A 20,462-nucleotide genomic window follows, 5' to 3' on the forward strand; every position below is an offset into this window, starting at 1 on the left:
TTCTCGGTGGTTCTCCTCTTCATGTGAGCGCCCTGAGCTTCAGACAAAAGAGCCTCATTCATGTGATGGCCTTAATTTGACTGGAGAGCAGCTGCATTCAGTGCAGCAGGTCAGAGAGGAAACGATTCAGGACAAACACACTGCTGAAGGTGATGCTACTCAGAGGGAGCTCAAACTGAGGTCTGTGGCCCTGCTGGGGTCACTGAGAGGCCCCCAGAGGTCCTCAGTGATATTAGAGTCAAAAGTTGATATTTCAGTCTGGACCAAAGCGGAGGACCAACACACCGACATTCTCCGCGCTGCTAATGTGGCTAAAAACTGCCCATTAAGATGCTTTTTGCTGTTTATAGTTGTTAAAAATCCAAATGATCAAATAAAAAAAGGAAGTAAACAAGAAGTATCACACCCTGCGAGGTGTGCTGTCTTTGTTCTCTCTCTCAGAAAACAGGGAACCTTTTGGTTTCAGACTTTTGCATTATTTTCTTTATTGATTAATCTACTGATTATTTTCCAGATCAGTCAATTCATCGTTTGGTCTTAAAATAGTGGTCAGAAAATAGTGACAAATGTCCAGATCAGTTTGTGCTGAAGTTTCAGTTTTATTATTATCGAAAATTAAATACTAAATATTGACATTTGGAACCAGAGCAGAGGCTGCAGCCACAGATTATTTGGTATTTAAGCTTAAAATACTAAATAATCAATTAATCAACTCATTGTTTCGGCTCTAGTTTCAGGTCTTTCCTGCTCTTCATGTGGTGAAGATAAAACTCCTGCAGTATGTAGTATCAAGAACAAGCAAATTCAAAAATCTAAAACATTCATCAGATAATAAATGATATATATAACATATATAAATATAATTACATCTTTTATTCATCAGCTTATTCGCTGAGGCTAACCTAGTAGGTCTGTTCTGGAGGTCAGAGGTCGTCGGTGTCTCAGGGAGTCCAGGTGACGACACTGACGGCAGTCTGAGCGGTCCTCCGGATGTCCTGGTCCTGCTCTGCAGCCTCGCTCCTCCTCACCAGCAGGGGGAGCTGCTCCAGCAGGAGGCGGCGGCCGTCTGGAGCTTCAGCCAGCGCGGTCAAAGCCCGCAGGGAGTACATGATGAGGGCCTTCCTCCTCCTCCTCCTCCTCTCCTTATCCGTCTCTTCCTCCTCCTCTTTCTTCTCAGACACTAGGTCGAGGAGGACGGGGACGACGTCCAGATCCAGACACTGCTGCTTACCTGCAGGAGGACATTCAGATAGGTCAGGAGGTGGTGCGTTTAGTTGAAACAGAATCAACTTCCAGAACTTGCAGTGCTGTTGGACGGCAGGCAGCTTGTTGTCCCTGAGAGTGTCCACTTTACTGACAGTTTGAAAAATCAGTTGTGTGTTTGTACCTGTGGTGATGATCACAGTGTACATGATGACTCCTGCAGCGTTGGTCTGAACCTCAATGTCGTCGTCCTGCAGCAGACCAACCAGGACAGGAAGTATCGCCTCCTCACACACCTGCCGCCTCCCATCCTCACAAACACTGAAACCAGCAGTCAGCAACAAACAAACAAACAAACACTGAAACCAGCAGTCAGCAACCAGAACAACAAACACTGAAACCAGCAGTCAGCAACAAACAAACACTGAAACCAGCAGTCAGCAACAAACAAACACTGAAACCAGCAGTCAGCAACAAACAAACAAACAAACACTGAAACCAGCAGTCAGCAACAAACAAACAAACAAACAAACAAACACTGAAACCAGCAGTCAGCAACAAACAAACACTGAAACCAGCAGTCAGAAACAAACAAACACTGAAACCAGCAGTCAGCAACAAACAAACACTGAAACCAGCAGTCAGCAACAAACAAACAAACAAACACTGAAACCAGCAGTCAGCAACCAGAACAACAAACACTGAAACCAGCAGTCAGCAACAAACAAACACTGAAACCAGCAGACAGCAGCAAACAAACAAACAAACAAACACTGAAACCAGCAGTCAGCAACAAACAAACAAACAAACACTGAAACCAGCAGTCAGCAACCAGAACAACAAACACTGAAACCAGCAGTCAGCAACAAACAAACACTGAAACCAGCAGACAGCAACAAATAAACAAACAAACACTGAAACCAGCAGTCAGAAACAAACAAACACTGAAACCAGCAGTCAGAAACAAACAAACACTGAAACCAGCAGACAGCAACAAACAAACACTGAAACCAGCAGTCAGAAACAAACAAACAAACACTGAAACCAGCAGACAGCAACAAGCAAACACTGAAACCAGCAGTCAGAAACAAACAAACACTGAAACCAGCAGTCAGAAACAAACAAACAAACACTGAAACCAGCAGTCAGAAACAACAAACACTGAAACGAGTGGCACTGAGTGAGGTGAAATAAATGTTGAAAGGAGTTGAAGTGACATAAATAACACTGGACACTTCCCTACTCTATAGAACAGAGCCTGGTGTTTAACCTGAGGTCCATCAGGACTGCAGCCGCCTCCCTGCGGATGTTCGGGGAGCGGTGGGAGAGTTTGTGGCCCAGCAGTGAGACACCGTCAGAGGCCAGAGCCGGCAGAGGGTCCAGCCTGGAGCAGGAGCTGAGGGTGGAGAGGAGCAGCACCTGCACCTCCTCCTCCTCCTCCTGTCTGAGCTTCAGCATCAGTTTAGGAACCAGAGTCAGGAGAGCGTCTGCACCTGCAGGATGTAATCCCAGGGTTGGATTAGTAAAATCAGGATCCAAACGGTCATAAACATCCATCACAGTTGACAGACCGACTTCCTGCTTCAACTTTGACCTCCAGTACTTACTGTAGCTCACAGTGTTTCTGAGCAATGACAGTTTATTAGTGACACTTCAACTACGCTCACTTTCAGTTTGACCTCCAAATAAAGTGTTTAGATAAACTGTTGGTTTGTTTCTAATCTGCCTGATTGTGTTTCTTCTGTTTATTAGAACAAGTTTATTACTACTGATAGAAACAGTTTTACAAAACTACCAGAATGAGACCCAAACCGACTGGAGTCATCAGTTAATTGATCACATGCTGAGTCAAACCATTTATTTTAAATAATATAATATTAAATGATGCTGATTCTGCATCAACCTGCCGTGGATTTTGTTTTCTGAAATTCTTTGAGTTGTTCTTGAATTGAAGCTTCTAGGATTGAAAAGTTTATACTTTTACAGTCACTACTAGTGTTACTGCTACTGTTACTGCTAAAAAGTACAACTATTACTACTCCTGAGAGTGAGCTATGTGTGCAACACCGTTCAGGCTAACATGTTTATAAAAAGGAAATAGTTTCATTTTTTAATTTTAATGGAAACAGTATGCAGTCTTCGGTGTTTAATATATTTAGTGAAGTAATAGAAATAATGCTTCTGTTCGAACTGAGTCGTGGTTCCCAAACACAAACAGAACAGAACTGAATCAAGACAGAAACACAATAAAGAGTCGGAACCTGCAGGCAGCAGAGTGAGGCGGTTCAGCACTCGGTGGACGTTCCTCCTGCAGGAGGACGAGGAGTCGTCCAACAGCTGAGAGAGAGGAGGGAGGAGGGAGGAGGAGAGCAGAGCCTGTCTGCAGGAGGAGACAAGAGACGCACTCATGAACCCAACAGTGATTTAAGTCCCCATTGTCCATCATGAGGCCTCGTTTCTCTGTCTGAGCCTCAGGTTCACCTGGACGTCACGGATGTGTTATACTGCCACCTGCTGGTGGCATCTCAGAGTACAGCAGGGACAAACCGCTCCTCTCACGTTCAGACTCAACGCAGCAGTGGATGTGTCTATATCACAGCCCGATATATCTTATTATTATTATTATTATTATTTAAAACATGTTCCTTCATCACCATGAACACACACACACACTGTAGTTTATCTCGACTCAGTCCCATACACACCGTCCCGCTGCCCCCACATGTGGATTCATCCGCTGCTGAAAATAGTCCCCAACAAATGCTCTATTTCCTCCTGTTTGTTTGATAAAAACTACAGTGAGCAGCTGTTTTAGTCTCCTGTCTCCCTCCTGTCTGTCTCTCTGTCTCCTGTCTCTCTGTTTACCTGCCGATGCTGTGGGCGGTCAGCATGTGAAGCAGCTCGCAGGTTTTTGTTCTGACTGATGGATCTTCGTCCTTTAACAAAACCTTCAGCTGCTCCAGAAAACCTGCAGAAGTAGAAAAACAAAATGTCAGCGTTTGATTATTCTGTTCTATTATTAATTATCACAAATGTCCTTTCCTTTCCCATCTCTCCATTTTATATGATGTATTTTCACATTTAGTTTCAAATTAATCGAAATTAAATTAAATCAAATTAATTAACGGACTAATTGTTTCAGATGAACTTGTATAAACTGAGAGTTGACTTTATGACAAAACACCATATTTTATAAACTCTTCAGATGTTTTGTGTGTAGAAGTCTTAAACTAGTAACTAGTCTACACATGTGATGCATGATGTGCGGTGGTTGTGAACCCGCAGTTACCCCCGTTAACAGTCTGGTAGAGCCGCTCCGGGTCGTGCATCAGGTCGCAGAGTGAAGCCAGAGCCCGCTGCCTCCTGCCCGCCTCCGGCCGCAGCAGCTCCTCGAACAGCTGCGGCACGGCCCGCTGCCCGAAGGCCACCGGGGCCCGGGTCGAGTCCACCGGGGAGGCGGCCATGTTTAATCAACTAGTTTAATTAAAAGCGGGATCGTTGTTCAGTTCGCCAACAGGCGAAACGCAGAAACACCGTTGCCTGGTAACCGAAAACACAGCGCCGATGACGTCATGGTGCCACTTCCGGCCACGCCTCCGTTCCTCGAGCGTCTGTAACTTATCTTGAAGTCATTCAAATGATGACAGGATGTTAATCAAAGCAGAAGTTTGAAGAGACGCAAACATTCAGTTCAAAACTTCCTTCAACACAAACATGAATGACATCATTCAGTTCCTATATTACATCATTCCTGGCCTTTAACAGCCACAGGGTCGACAGATCGACTCAAGTTTAACAAGTTTTACACAGAGGTTTAAATTCTGTTACTCTATTCTTCTTTAGTATGTCTGAGTCTGGAGTTACAGAAGCAACAAGTCCAAACTGTGATGAACCTGAAAATAATCAATAATAATGGTCGAACTCTGAGAATTAAAACATCATAAAACTATTTTTGAAGTGAACTCTACAGGAAGCCGGTGTGATCCAGCTGAGGGACTGAAGGATCTGGTCTCTGTGGTTAGTGTTTGTCAGGAGTCTAACTAACACCAGCAGAGATCATTCAGCCTATTGATCACCGCAGCTGGGAATAAGAGACATGATTCAGGATCAAGTATGTGACGGCTGTATGCGTTCTCCTTCTGGTCTCTAGCTCTGCCCAGGTTCTACGAGGTGGACCTGGCCTGAGATCCAAGTACTTCAAAGAGCCGTACCAGCATCAGAAGAGGACAGGCTTCTACCAGAGGTACTTCTCATGATGTTAACGTTCTTTTGACTTTCTTTAAAACAACCGGAGGAAGTTAGACAGTCTAAACTAATCATCCGGTTTAGTTAAACCTGAGCTTGTATTGACAGAACCATCAGGTCCAGTTCTGCTTTGAGACAGAGAAACAAGACAACGCCTTTCTTTGACTGCTTCCACGAGGACGATTCATTTGGTCAAATCAAACCAACAAAAATGTGAGAACATGAAGTCTTTATTGAAAGAGACGATGAAGTTAACAGAACGATGAAGGACGAAATGAGTCTCGGCTCGGGCCTGTTTTTGGAAACTAGATGAGGAGCTGCGAGCAGGTTTCGCAGTTCAGTGTGGTCAAAATATAAAGAAAAGAGTGTCCGAGGTCACGTGACAACAAACCCTTTCAAAACAACCTTCAGGGTTTGATTCTGCTCGACACTGCTGACCTCATATTTAACATGTATTTAAAAAGAAATGAATACAAAAAAAAAACTGAAAACACGTCATTTCTAAGAGTCTATTTCTTCTTTTTCTTGCTCTTCTTTCCTCCCTCGCCCTGCTGAGAGCTGGTGTCTCCTCCTCCACTCTTCTGGGTCCGAGTCTTTAGTTTAGGGATCATCTCTGCGACGTAAACCATCACCTCTTTACCTGGAAGAACAAAAATAAATCATCGCGTCATTTATTTCGTTTATTCTCTACACCGCCGACTGTCGGATCAAGCAGCTCGTGAAAAGTAAATTGTGTCAGATACATATTTAATCAACATGTAAGTAAATATACAGAATCGGATGGGACTCCGTTCCAGAAGTTCAGTAACATAATTATTCTGTTCTTCAATTACGATTCACACACACACACACACACACACACACACACACACACACACACACACACACACACACACACACACACACACACACACTGTGTGTGCAGGACTTACGGGAGGCGAACTTCTCCTGACAGAAGCTGCCGTCGGCCTCCTTCACCTGAACTCTGACACGACCTCTGAACTGGACGTCCCTGTTCCACTCCCTGGGGTGCATTTTGTTCTGGAAAACACACAAACACACACGTCATCATATCAAGTGTTTTTAAGTGTGTGACATTTGTTGTCATCTTCTTCTGTGCTGCAGGAACAATTAAGGTTCTTTTCACCTCCACGTAGACGTTGACCCCCGCAGCCGTCAGGACGTCTCTGATCTCAGCACAGGACGGATTCTCCACAGCCTGCAGACACACAGCATCGGCCTCGTCACGGTTTACTAACTACATGTTACACTCCACATGTTTTCAGCTAGGGCTGCACGATTAACTGAAACGTGATCCTCATTCAGGTCTCTATGTCACACTGCAGTGCAGAGGGGGGGCAGGATGTTGACGTAAAAGTGAGAGACTCAGGAGTAAAAGCTTCTTAGAAAATGTGGCAGACTTTAGGAAACCCAGCCACAGTATCCTCTGTGCTTGTAGTGTAACAGCTGCTCAGACTGCTGTGAGGAAACAAATTCAACAGTCAACTTACTTTAAAACCAAAAGTTACACCATGAATTAGTACAACCACCTGAAACATCACAAACAGGTGAGGAAAACTTCAGACATCCAGCTGAGCATTAAAGAGACCACAGAGACCGAGTCTGAGACTCTGCTCTGGTCACCACAGCAAAACAAGGGACAAACTAATGCAGGACCAGTCTGAGTTGACAGCACGTTTTCCTGAGGATCGCAGGAGAGTGCTGTTAAAGTCTCCCTTGAGCCTGGACCAGGCCTCTGTGTTCTGGGGCACAGGTTACATCTGGCTACAGGTGAGCCGAGTATCAGTCACAAGTTCTAGCAAGAGTTCTACAGAGCGGACAAAACACAGCGGAAAGTAAAAAGCGTCACCTTCTCTGCAGGGATCCTTCGTCCTTCAGCCAGAGTCTTCTTACTGTTGATGTAGACCGGATAGATGCAGATGAACCTGGAACACATCACACACACAGACTGACTCGCTGCAAATGATTTAGTCATTTTATTATCTCAACATAACAGATCATATATTGTTTTTTTAACCAGTTATCTTGATATTATTATGACATCTAACATCTTTCTGTAGTGATGAGTGACTTGTATGTTCTGTCTGTTCCTCTCAGCCTGGAGACAAAGACAGGAGAGACAGGACGCTGACTCACAATGCTTCTCTTATCACCACCTTTTGGGATCTATTTTATTTGTTTACTCTTTGTTTTACCAGGACAGTCTCTTTAGATCCATGATCATGGACTCACCAGAAAACAGTTAGTTGTGGAAGTAATGAGACGTTGAAGTTGTAATTTTGAGATGCACAGATAAAAGTCAATTTTCTGTAAATATTTACTGATTTTATTAGTCGTCTACGTTAGTACACTGAATAACTTTTGGGTTTTGGATAGGTTAGTTGGATAAAATAGACAATATAAAGACTTTAACTTGGAAATTGTGGTGAGCATTTTTCAATATTTTATGACTTTTTAAAAGACCAAACGATGAAGAAAATAGTCCTAGACCTCTTTACAGGTCATTGACTTCACTGCAGCGTTCATACTGACTTTAAGAAGGTGTGTTTAAATCCAGTTGTGTGCGATCAGCTGGCTGCAGGCTTATTCACACACGGGTACTGTTTATTTAATTGTTGAATAGCTGTAGTTTGATTACATTTCTGACTTTGCTGCCCGGAACTCACAGCTGAGTGGGACAAAACACTGGCTAACACTGTGACTAGCTAATGGCCAACCCCCTGCTAACCTGACTGAGAAGTTAACCTCGCGTAGCGTTACACTTCATCTAATAGCATTTCTACAATGTGAAGTAGAACATGTTCTTGTCCTCCAACGTCTTCAGCCATAGAAAACAATATAACGTCGGTGGAGTCAATATTAGACGGCCACATATTGAGGTTTAAAGGACCCTTTATACACGTCATGCTAGAGGGCAACAACGCCACTTTGTCGTACTGACAGACCAACAGGCCAAACTTAATGTAAAAACTAGGCCACTTTAACATTTACGGCAAAAGATCTCGTAAAACGTGACTTTATATCCAAATCAGTTAAAACGGACATTCTAATGTGGTTTAGTGGCAAACGGGTTTTTTAAGCTAAACATTTTTACTCGGTTTGCTCGACATTTAGCTAACATAGTCTCATCTCACAAACGTTACCTCGTCGAGGGCTGTAGTGGACCCAGGAACGTAAGCTACACCAAAAGAGTAGTTTTTGTTGGATTAAAAGCTAAAACCCGAATATAATGCATGCCGAATTGAAGAGTGGCCCTTCTTTGTCGACATATTTACTACAGTATCTATCAGCTTCTTCTTACATTTGCAGACACCCAAGTTGTTCTGAAATTCAAAAATCTTCTATTGGATTTTACAATGCGTGACCGAATAGCTAATCACTGTTAGCTTTAGCTTAGCTGGGCTAGGCTAACAGACTCGTTTTTACAAGAACTCACCTCTCTTTGTCAGCGGAGTTTTCAGTTAGATGAGCCATTCTTTGTTCGTTTGGTGGTTCGTCAGACTGCAGGAGGTTAAGTCTCTGCTGGTTTGAGAGACTAACGACGCGGTTTGATTTGTGCCGTAAAACACGCAGCCATACGGCTGCTCCACATGCACACTGACTGTTGACTTGCTCACTGTACCAAGTGCGCCGGTGTTACACTATATTCTGTAACCAGCAGAATGAACGTCACAGTTTGTCAAAGGGGCCATCAGAAAATGTGACCCTACTGTACCTGGAAGATAATTATTGGGCCAGTTAGACCCCCCGAGAGATCTAACTCACTGCTATACATTTTATGAACAAATGGTTCTAAAAACTCCAAGAAGAGAAATGTCTATTACTTTATTGCTAATTATTAGTTCCTTAGTTTTAATTTGGGAGGTGTGGGGCAGTGTAAAAAGTATTGTCATCACCAATCACAGATACAGAGCAAATGAAAATCCTTTCTCATTCAAAATTATCACGACATGGCATGCTGATAAAAGAACGCTGAGTATGTTTTTGTTCCCAACACCCGAAAAAAATATAAACTTTTAAAAAGTTGAGGGAAAAATTATTGTAATTTTCTAGTTTACTGTCTGTCCACGCGGTGTCGCTGATGCGCTGACTCTGCGCGCTGCTGAAATGCCCGGATGTTATTGTAGCTAGCTCTTTTAGCAAATCGGCTAGCCGCTGCGACGCCGCTGCTTTTTGCCGCTACGGTCTGTCGCATCGGGGACATTCGACCCTTTTCACTCCCCCGGCCCTTATAAGCTGGTTTTAACGGTGGTAACTTAACGTCGGCAATTTATCATGATAGAAGTTGACTGAAGGGATCGTTAATTTTAGGTCTTATCGTTGATTTTCCAACCGATTTGGCGGGACTAGATCGGGTTAACAATACGACGAGCTAAAAGCTAACGCAGCTAGTGTTGAGACACAGGCCAGTTTGTTTTTTCGGGTAGCTAACACAGCTAGCTTAGCAAGCTACCGCGGCTGTCATGGAAGACAAATCTTTTACTAAAGAATTAGACCAATGGATCGAACAGCTAAATGAGTGTAAGCAGCTATCAGAAAACCAAGTCAGGACACTCTGCGAGAAGGTAAGTTGTTACAGCTACCTGTTTTTTTCGGACTCAGTCGGCCTCACTTTCAATGTGGCCTAGATTGCGAAAGCGGCTCCGACTAATTTCTGAAAGTAAGTCACGGCAAGGCGGCTATTTTCACCCGCATTTCGACCAGTCATCCTGAGTTTGCCAATGTTTTATAGCGCTGTAGCAGCGAAATCTTTTTTTAAACTTGGTATTGGCGTTAAGCGCACTACCTGACTCAATAAAACGGTGGTAATGTGGCCGATTTTCCGACTACCGTCGTCTCAGGACATACAGGCCGAAAATTCGCGTCTTTTACATCATTACCAGCAAATAGACGGGAATCCATTTTACTGCCTGTTTATTATCAGGGCTGCATTTTTGCGCACAGACAAGGACTTAGCAAATGTTTAATTCTGGAATTATATATTCTTATTCTTATATTGACAGTAAATGTCTACTAATAATATGCAAGTTAACGTTACATGTTATGGTTTGCACCGCGCCCTGTCTTTATCGATCAACCGTTTTATTGCATAAACCTGTCAAGCCTCTCAGTTTTCAGGCGTCACTTCGGCTTTATTGCACCATAAAAATAACTCGTTCAGTAGCTTTCCTGCGTCGTCGACTTATTTATTTAATCAAAACACATTTTATTCTATATGTGTAACTGCCATTACTGAGAAGTTGCAGGCTATTCTCTCCGGAATGTGTAGAGGAATAATTGTGGTTCCTTGTGAGTTGAATGAATGAAAAACAAAACTTAAAACCTTCGTTTGTTCGGTTAAATATTGAAAGTGTCAGCTGAGTCGTTTTTGGGGTGAACAATCCGATTAGTTAGTGAACCGGGAAAGAGTAATTTAATTTAGTAATAATAAGCAGGTAGTTGGTATCAGCTAATGTAAGATCTATAGAGCGTCAGGCCTGCGAATAACTATTAAAATAAATAGTAGATATCATTATTCAATGAAATGTCTAAAATAATGGTTAATGATGGAGCACAAAGTGATGTCTTTAAACTGCTGTATTCAATGGTGAATTAGTATCTTGTACTCGGGACAGGAACATTTGATCACCTTTTCATTTTACTAAAGATACATCGATCTACAGCTCTTGTAAGGGTCTGATAGTGCACCTGGTGGTGCTGGTGTTGAAAGTCAATGCAAGTAATAATAAAGAAACGCGCTGTTGGATCTGAAACTATTACTTGATCAACAGAAAAATTAGCAGATCCTGCTCAGATATGAGGATTTCCTGCTTTTCTCTGTTTGTATACTGTTGTAAATGCATGTATATACTTGTGAGTGTGTTTGGTTTTCTGACTGATGGTTGGATAAAAAAAAAGTGTAAATAGTCCAACTCAAAACAACAACAAAACCAAGTTGATCAAAAGCAAACCTGAAAGTGTGGTGGGCTCTGTAGGAGAGACAGAGATGCAATCATGGAGCCCAGAGTTTAATCTCGGTTTCTCAATTAAACTGTTTGTCTCTTTGAAAAAAATATTTATTAATCTTAATTTTGGGTTGTTGTGCGACTGATGTTGTGAATGAGTAGTAAATAATCTTTCCCAAGATCGAGAGTGGGAGATTAAAAACATCAAAAAGATAAAAACTTGCAAAGTTGCAATGAGTCTTTTTCTTCTTTAGCAGGTAATGTCGTTTCATATTGTTCTTTGAATCAACTGAGCTTTATTTTAGGGGAGTTAAAGGCACATTGTCATTTCTGCAGCAGGCGGTCTCCCAATCAAAACAGTAAGGAAAGATGTAGTTTGATGATTGACGTAGTGTATCTGACGTGAAAATGGGAGTTACTGGATGTAACTCCAGTTCTATGAGGTTAACCCCATTCACAGACTAGGAAAATGTACTAAAGTTACCTTTTATTCACTTTATGTCATTTCATTTGAATAGCCGCAAGTAACATTAGCTAGCGTAATGTTAACTTGCTAACTTACCATTAGATGAGTGGACTGCCCATACAGCTACTATACATATTACTTATTATACCCTTTTGAAGGGCCATTAGCTTGAAGCACAACAACAAGATCTGACAGTTCTAAGAATTAGAATTAACTGCCATTCAAATAAGAGCATTAAAAATACATCAACCACAGTTTAGTGATTTTTGTCATTCCGTCAGCAAATGCTCAGCTTTTCTGTCCATGACCATTTCAAACTCTACGGTGTCCTGTGAGGTCACGCAGCCTTGACGCCTCAAAAATAACACGTAGATCTGTCGTGGAGGCTAAACGTGGGCGCGTATGACATGAGTTACTGTTTGTGTGTCTGTCTGAAGAGTTTTATTTAATCTTCTGCTTGCATGCTCACTTGGCGTCTGATATGTGGTTTACAGGAAATGTTTTAAAGGTCACTAATTGAATAAAGAATCTGTGTGTTTGTCTCCTCTCCAGGCCAAGGAGATCCTGACCAAGGAGTCCAACGTCCAGGAGGTGAGATTTGCCCCCCCCCCCCCCAAGCTGGCCAAAACAATGTTAAAGTTGAACCAAAGACTGTTTTCTTTATTCTTTTGTTTTATTATAGTAATACAAGTACAAAAAAGCAGAACAGACTGTTCAGACTCAGTTGCTGAAGCCTTCAGCTGCTGGAGGGTTTCCAAACTGCATCAGAAAGAGAACTAAAATAGAAATGTTGAAAGCTTTTGTGCAGGAAGTCTCATTAATCTCTTGTACAGCAGAAATGAACACATGTAGGTGAAGAGTTGTTCCTAATTCTGATGACAAGTTTGATTCTTCGGCTGAAACCAAACAGTATACAGTTTAGTGGTTAATAGAAGTTCTTGTTCTACTAAAGCTCTTCTATTTATAATGGGTGTCTTTATAATATTTAAATAAGACATGAATGTTATCTGGATGCTGATTTCCAGCGTTGTTCCCTCTGGCGTGTTTGGAGCAGAATATAACGGAGCCTCTGTAGTCTGAACAATATCACACCTTGTTTACACTGCAAACTGTGTCTCTGCCGAGCTGCAGGCTCTCTCACACTTTCATTTTATATGCCAACAAGTCTTCTTAGAAACAAAAATCTGCCCGCAAACATAAAAGCATAATATTAATTTTATCCTTCAATAAGCATTGAACACAACACGTCAATCAGCAGCGTGTTATACGTTTCAGCATAATCGTGTATTCACAGTAGGTTACAGTTTTAGGTGTTCGTTTCCCCAAATGTAACTAACTGATGTTTTTATTGTACCATTTCAACATTGTGTATTTCCTCTATCAGTCCTGATAAACTTCATCTCTAATGAGGAAATGGAACTGTGTTTATCTCAGAAGTTGTTCAGTGTTATTCTAATCAGAGATGGTTTCATCTTTTAATCAAAGTCTTTATTCAGCACATTGATAGTGTTGATCTACTGACGGCCGACGGGTTTTACAAATTACAAACAGTGTCGGTGTTTTTACCGAATAAACGTTCCTTACTCATTGCTAGGGAAATGTAATTTTAGTCTCGGTGAGGTTTTGCACATGTTGCCAGAAGTGGATCCCGACTGATATAGATTTTTGCAGGGCAATTGTTTAAGGGTAAAAAATATCAAATGAGGATAAATTAGCTGATACTCACATTTTTCTGGCATCTCCCAAATCAGATCTTAAATTGTGTCGAAGATGTACTGAAACAGGTTATTTTACAATTAAACAACTGTAAAGATAATACGAGTCAATTTTACTAGCTCTTTTAGCAGTTTGAATAACTGGATATTGGTATAATAATTATTGTAACCCCTTAAAACAAAATGTTCTCTGGCACCTGCTAGTCATCAGTTGCGTTTGTTTTTAACATTTCAACCAAAGACTGATATATATTATATTGACCTGCCAATGCTGCTGTTAGGCTTTAATCATATGTTTAACATAAGAAGCTGTCAAAAGCTAGTAAGTGAACCTTCAGTTTAGAATATTTCATCACAGATTCATGTTTCCGAAGTCAAGATAGAACCTCAACTAAAAAACTAAAGCTTCACTTCAAAAGGAAATCTGTCATTTGATTCAACTTTGTTTGAAATGCTGTTTAATCTGCGTATCATTACTGTTTTATGTCTGTGTGGTTGAGATGACCCAGTGACGTTGTTACCTGTGTGCTCAGGTGCGATGCCCGGTGACGGTGTGCGGCGACGTCCATGGTCAGTTCCACGACCTGATGGAGCTGTTTAAGATTGGAGGCAAGTCTCCCGACACCAACTACCTGTTCATGGGAGACTACGTCGACAGAGGCTACTACTCCGTGGAGACGGTCACGCTGCTCGTCACGCTAAAGGTAAACGTGCAGCATGGAAACATGTTCATGCAGAGCTAACAAACAGTAGGACATGTGCAGGTTTTGAAACCTGCTGTAGACACTCATTTTAGTTGTAATTCTTGTTGTATGTGGTTGGAGGCTGTCAGGAGACATTGACTACCTCTACACTAACAGTGGGGTTGTTGTGACGGAGGATTGAATCCTTACTTGTGGAGTTTCAGTTGGCACCATCAGACTTGCAGCAAACAGTCACTGCTGCAACTTCAGCAGCAGGAAGCCCATCCACACAGAATTAAAAACTTCAATTAACTTGATTAATTAGAATTATATTATAAATAGGAATTATTGTTATATACAGCTGGGATGATCCCTAAGTTTGCTAGTTGTAACATTTGTCTGGGACAGATGACCGACAGCTGTTGATCAGTGTAGCATGTTAACAGTAAATATGTGTGTAAATGAGCGTAGTGATGAACAACATGTCCCGGCTGCTACTAAGAACAGAGGGCCTTTATTTATATCCTTCAGGGGCTTTTTCAGGGTCATGTGAGATTTTGCCCCAAAACCCTGCCGGCGGTAGTTGAAGCTGGTTTGCTGTGGTTTCCACTCTATTTCAGTTCTGCACACATAATGTCACATGTAGCTGACTGAAAAAACGTCCAGCAAGTAAACAAAACAGCACAGATACATCAGCATAGTTAACAGTACAGACTAATAAACCATAATGAAATAGAAAAGCTACTGTAGTGTCTCTGCCAACGTTCAAAAGCTGTGAAAAGATTAAATGAAAAGTTTACCACCTGCTGCTGTTTGATTATCAGCTGGTAACCGGGTTCCCGCCTTTTTCACTGCGTAACATCACACCAGTGCAAAAAGGAGCTCAGCCGATAAACACCTGAACCAAAATATGTTGACGTGGTCTCCTGAACTAAAGCAGCACGTTGGCGGCAGCAGCTTCAGTCCTCCATCTGTCTGCACAGGATGTGTTCAGGGACAGTATGGAGTGTAGGTCACCCACAGCGCTCAGAGCCCAACATACAGTCACTGCATACACTCGTAATGGAAGAAAATAGACTTGGATATGCTTTGAGCTGTGGCTGCGTGCAGATAGTGCGAGTTAAATGCGGCCTGCGTCGACAGCAGGATTAATTAAAATAGAATATCTGTTTTGTCAGATGTGACAGCCAGATGAAAAACATGGCTGAAAGGCTTCTGAAAGCACCCGATATCTTAGTTGCTGTTTGGAAACTGTCAAAATGTATTCGCTGGTTTCTAAATGAAGTTGAAGATGAAACTTATTAAGTTTCTAGTCATTAAATCATGCGACCACTCAACACAGTGGGATCATTTGATTCTCTGGAGGTTTGCAGACTTAAAGATCAGAACTTTATGTTTTAAGTCTCGGTTCTGCGAGATTTTATTGTGACAAATCTGATGAGCAGGCGACTGAACCTGTTGATCTGGCTGCCTGAATGCATCTAAAAATAACCTCCAGTTACTCTGAATGTGATCTGTTCGAACAGAAGTGAATAAACGCAGTGGATCCTCATCATCAGCCTCAGAAACCCAACCAGCAACACACAGGGAGTGTGTATTCAGTGTCTCTGTGCTGATAGTTTTACTGTGAAGTTTTACAGTGATGTGTGAGCATCAGCTGACAGCAAGAAGATCATGTTCCTCACGTAGAGCAGATAGTGATGCAGATATGTAAAGATGTTTCAATACTAATTAGATTTAAATCAGGAAATATCTGATCAAAGCCCAGTTTCAACACAGTGTCTTAATCTTTGCTTGACTTTGTCACGGGTCAGTACTGTGACTAGAGCTGCAGTGATTAGTCAAATTTATTTTTCAAGCAAAAAATTGCAATGTTTGCAACAATTTAGATAATCGCTAAATTTCTAAAAAGAAAGTAAGATTCACTGGTTCAGAAAAAACAAGCACTTTGAAGACTTCATTTTGGACTGTAATGGGATTTTTTTTTTTACATTTTAGACGTTACTTAATTAATTAACCATTCTTTACTGTTGTGTCTCCAGGTTCGTTTCCAGGAGCGAATCACCATCCTGCGAGGGAACCACGAGTCGCGGCAGATCACACAGGTCTACGGCTTCTACGACGAGTGCCTGAGGAAGTACGGCAACGCCAACGTCTGGAAGTACTTCACAGACCTGTTCGACTACCTGCCCCTCACCGCGCTCGTGGACGGACAGGTAGGACGGTTAGCCAGGGAGGGCAGCAGCATCGTGTGTTTGTGCTGTGATTCCTTCCTCTGATACGGGACGTAACGGCACACTCACTGTTTAAGTGTTAGTTGTTTAAATGTGTGTGGGGGGGGGGGGGGGGGGGGGGGGGGGGTTGAAATAAAGTAAGACTTTAAGATTTTGAAGCTGCTGACGTTCTCATGTTTCATAGTGCAGGATAACTTCAATCAGGGTAATTTCTCTTGCTATTATTTCAGATCTTCTGTCTCCACGGAGGTTTGTCTCCCTCCATAGACACTCTGGATCATATACGAGCTCTGGACCGCCTGCAAGAAGTCCCACATGAGGTACACACACACACACACACACACACACACACACACCCAAATGCTGAAACACTGGATGTCAGTTAAAAGTTGTTTAGTGAAGGCCAGCCAGTTTGTGGTGGTTAAAATTTGATAAAAACACGAGTAAGTGAACCTTAAATTACCCCCCCCCACCTCAGGGCCCAATGTGTGACCTGCTGTGGTCGGACCCTGATGACCGTGGTGGGTGGGGTATCTCCCCCCGAGGTGCTGGCTACACCTTCGGACAGGACATCTCTGAAACCTTCAACCACGCCAACGGCCTCACCCTGGTGTCCCGCGCCCATCAGCTGGTCATGGAGGTAACACACACACACACACACACACACACTCTCTGTAGCTTTGTGTTGGTTTTTATCAGGCAGCTGTTATCCAAAGAAGCAAGTGATGGCCAAAATGTGTAGAATAGGGCTGCAACTAAGCTTTATCTAGTGGTCCAAAACCCAAAAATATTCGATAAAAACTAGCAGCAAATCCTCATAACTGAGAAGCTGGAACTAGCAAGCGTTAGTCATTTTTGATTATTCGATTATCAAAATAGTTATTTTGATTAAATTTTCTGATGGAAAACCACAAACAAATACACACATTTTGAGATTTTAAGCTTTTCGAGTGTATTTTCGTCAAGTTGGCACACATGCTCACACACAAGTGGACTGAAGAATCCTAAAAAAATCCTCATGTCTCCATGACAACACAATATAATGAAGTTGTAAGGGGGCAGCGCTCCCCCGTTCCTGTTTCTGTACCAGTTTCACTCCCACTGGTTCTGTGAGAGTCTCTTCACCTGAGAGACTCACACTTGGTTTAAATGAGATTCGGTCAGCAGCTGCAACAAACTGAGGATTCAAACTAATGTTGTTTATTAGCAAACGAGAATCTTTTCTCGGAGCCAGTCGACGTAGAGAAGTTTCAGTCTGGTGGTCGTTGAATTCCTTTGACTCGTTGAATCATTTAAAAGATGCGATTGTTTCTGCAGTGTTGTTGTGCCTCTGCAGATGAATACAGTCATGCGGTTTTAACATTTTCTAACTAGAGATGTGTTGTCGTACCTTCAGGGCTACAACTGGGGCCATGACAAGAACGTGGTGACCATCTTTAGTGCTCCAAACTACTGCTACCGCTGTGGAAACCAGGCAGCCATCATGGAACTGGACGACACTCTCAAATACTCTTTGTAAGTATAAAGACACTTCACGTTGATCTAATTCTCAGGTAGGGTTCGGAGATGGACTGAATTCATTTGATTAAGTAGAATTTTTGTTCTAAAGCAGCTGAGAGCTGGCTACGTGAGCTGGCTACGTGAGCTGGCTACGTGAGCTGGCTTTCAGCCTGGTGTGGCCCATAGCTGTGGGGTAACCTGCAGTTCTGTTATTGTTATCTGAGTTTAAAAAATGTATTTTATTATTTGGCCACATTGCCACGATCCCTCCTGCACCTGCTTTATTTAGATTGAACCTTGTTGATTTAACTTGATCAAACATGATCACATGTTCAATGAAAAGATTGACAACTTGAAAACCCAATTCACTTTTTATTGGTGTTTTGTAACCTGGGGGAGGGGACACCAGAGGGAAGGAGTCAAAGCTCCATGACTTGTCCGTGGTTATTATGGGAAAGGTTAGGCAACTAAAAACCTTTTGGTTATGGTTAGGAAAAGATGTTGGCTGTGGTCAGTTCATATAATGTCCACTCCTGTCTGACACAAGGGTGAATATATATATGACCCAATTTAAGACAGTCATCAGATTCTAAGAGCTTTTCTCTGTTCACTCATCTTTTCTAAAACTTCTAGTGTAAAGATTAGTTGTTGACTTGGTGACCAAATGACGTCAGCTAGCAGCTTTCCCCACTCCTTCAAAACGCTATAAATACAACTAGCCCTGAAACACATTTCTCCATATATGTAAACATATCTGTTTGTAGAAAGGATTGATAGTTAAACTGTCATTTTAGAAATGTGATAGCTTGAGATGCTACAGTGGCTTTCTGTTTACACAGTTGATTGATTTTGATTGGGCAAAGCCAAGACTAGCTAAGACATTTGTTAAGTTTTTTAAGGTGCAAACTGGTGAGAAGTTTCTCACTTTTGAAGGATTTATCAAACAGCTGGTGAAACACTAGCTTGGTACCAAGTTCATGTGGGCTACAACATCCTGTACCAAACATTTTACAGATGAATGTTTAATTCGTTCTGCAGTATTTAAGTGATGTCGACAATAACAAACCCTTTCTGTCTCTTCAGCCTTCAGTTTGACCCCGCCCCCCGCCGCGGCGAGCCCCATGTGACCAGACGCACTCCTGACTACTTCCTGTGAATGTCCAAAGCCATCCCTGTCAATCATCCACGAAGCTCCACCCCTACCCCCCCTGCCCCCACACCCCCCCATTTTGGATGGAAAGAAGATATTAATAATAATAATACTGTACCAGGGAGAATAGAAACAAACGATTGGCTGATGACCCAAGATTTTAACAAAAAGAGAGAAACTTAAAGAGCGGCCCCCTCTACAGTCTTGTTTTCAATATGCTGTCATTAATGCTGTGCTTCTGGGGAAATACAACACGTACAACTATGATCTGTTTTCTTTTTTTTTGTTTATTACATGTTTGAAAACGAGATAATAAAACTACCAACGTGGACCAAATGTGCCATATTCTGATCCTTTTACAACATGTACAACGCGCGCAATGTTTCTTTCTTTGGTTTTTCTGTTTTTGTTTTTATTTTTTAGACCAGCACTATAACCCTACCTACCTGACATCACCACCACACCACACATCTCATGGCATATGTGCTTTTTTTCTGTTGCAAGATAATTTTAAAAAAGAAGAAAAAAAAAAGGAAAAAAGTTTGCTTCAAGTAGTACAGCTGTCAGTTTTAGCTGTCCAGGCTGCAGCCGGTGGTCATCTCAGCAAGTATATTACTGTAATTTGAATAAAGACAACAGACGTATGAAATAAAATGTCCTATTGACAAACTACTGAGCTGCGTCAGTGTCGTTTCTTTAGCTTCATTTATACTTTATTCAGTCTTTGTGGTGAAGACGCTTGAATTCACATACTGTGTTTTTAATAAAGCAGGTAAACTAAACTTTACAGGTTTACTTTAGAAAATGATGATTTTTTAAAATTTTATTTTGAAACAAAATCTTCCTCATTGTTCACAAAGCTCGTCAAGTCCCGAGTTAATGTTTGTTGTGAGATTTAGATACGTTATGATTTGAAAATCCCTGTATTAAATAATTGAAACCAAAAATCTATTGAACCGTTGATTGAAAAAGCCTACTATAAAATATTCTTGTTTTCATATTGTGCACTTATTTGGAGAGAAGCTGTATTTGTAAATCAAACACTGAGCCAATGTATGCTGATATCTTTGCTGGGGTTTTGTCTATAGTGTAGTTAAATATTACAGCTTAGCTGGGAGAATATATCATTGAGTGGGAATCAAAATCCAAATACATGCAGATTTTAAAAAGAATATTTTTAAAATACATTTAACCTTGAAGTGTAGCTTTAAGGAGGATATAACAAAATGTATCGTACCCTGACTTTTGTGAACGTTAACTTAACTATCGCGAGAGTTTCCGGGAAGCGCACAACAAACTG

At 41.7% G+C, this 20,462-nt stretch overlaps 3 protein-coding genes across 3 annotated transcripts; 1 reads left to right on the plus strand and 2 right to left on the minus strand.

Annotated features, from left to right (window-relative positions):
• Positions 1 to 941: 941 nt before the first annotated feature.
• On the minus strand, positions 942 to 4,667 carry rsph14 (radial spoke head 14 homolog). Its single transcript, XM_070905098.1, has 6 exons — positions 4,493 to 4,667; positions 4,069 to 4,171; positions 3,465 to 3,583; positions 2,474 to 2,696; positions 1,388 to 1,524; positions 942 to 1,231 (listed from the first exon to the last, which is right to left on the minus strand). The coding sequence occupies exons 1-6, from the start codon at positions 4,665 to 4,667 to the stop codon at positions 942 to 944; spliced, it is 1,047 nt and encodes a 348-aa protein (XP_070761199.1).
• A 995-nt stretch (positions 4,668 to 5,662) lies between these two features.
• srp19 (signal recognition particle 19) lies at positions 5,663 to 9,072 on the minus strand. Its single transcript, XM_070904454.1, has 5 exons — positions 8,906 to 9,072; positions 7,319 to 7,394; positions 6,596 to 6,667; positions 6,381 to 6,489; positions 5,663 to 6,088 (listed from the first exon to the last, which is right to left on the minus strand). The coding sequence occupies exons 1-5, from the start codon at positions 8,941 to 8,943 to the stop codon at positions 5,958 to 5,960; spliced, it is 426 nt and encodes a 141-aa protein (XP_070760555.1). The 5' UTR covers positions 8,944 to 9,072; the 3' UTR covers positions 5,663 to 5,957.
• Positions 9,073 to 9,619: 547 nt separating this feature from the next.
• On the plus strand, positions 9,620 to 19,834 carry LOC139283639 (serine/threonine-protein phosphatase 2A catalytic subunit beta isoform). Its single transcript, XM_070903649.1, has 8 exons — positions 9,620 to 10,034; positions 12,433 to 12,471; positions 14,129 to 14,299; positions 16,321 to 16,494; positions 16,743 to 16,832; positions 16,991 to 17,152; positions 17,909 to 18,027; positions 19,096 to 19,834. Exons 1-8 carry the CDS (start codon positions 9,933 to 9,935, stop codon positions 19,166 to 19,168), a joined length of 930 nt encoding a protein of 309 aa, XP_070759750.1. The 5' UTR covers positions 9,620 to 9,932; the 3' UTR covers positions 19,169 to 19,834.
• Positions 19,835 to 20,462: the final 628 nt, after the last annotated feature.

This window comes from Enoplosus armatus, chromosome 4 (assembly GCF_043641665.1).
Source record: "Enoplosus armatus isolate fEnoArm2 chromosome 4, fEnoArm2.hap1, whole genome shotgun sequence".
Lineage (NCBI taxonomy): Eukaryota > Metazoa > Chordata > Actinopteri > Centrarchiformes > Enoplosidae > Enoplosus > Enoplosus armatus.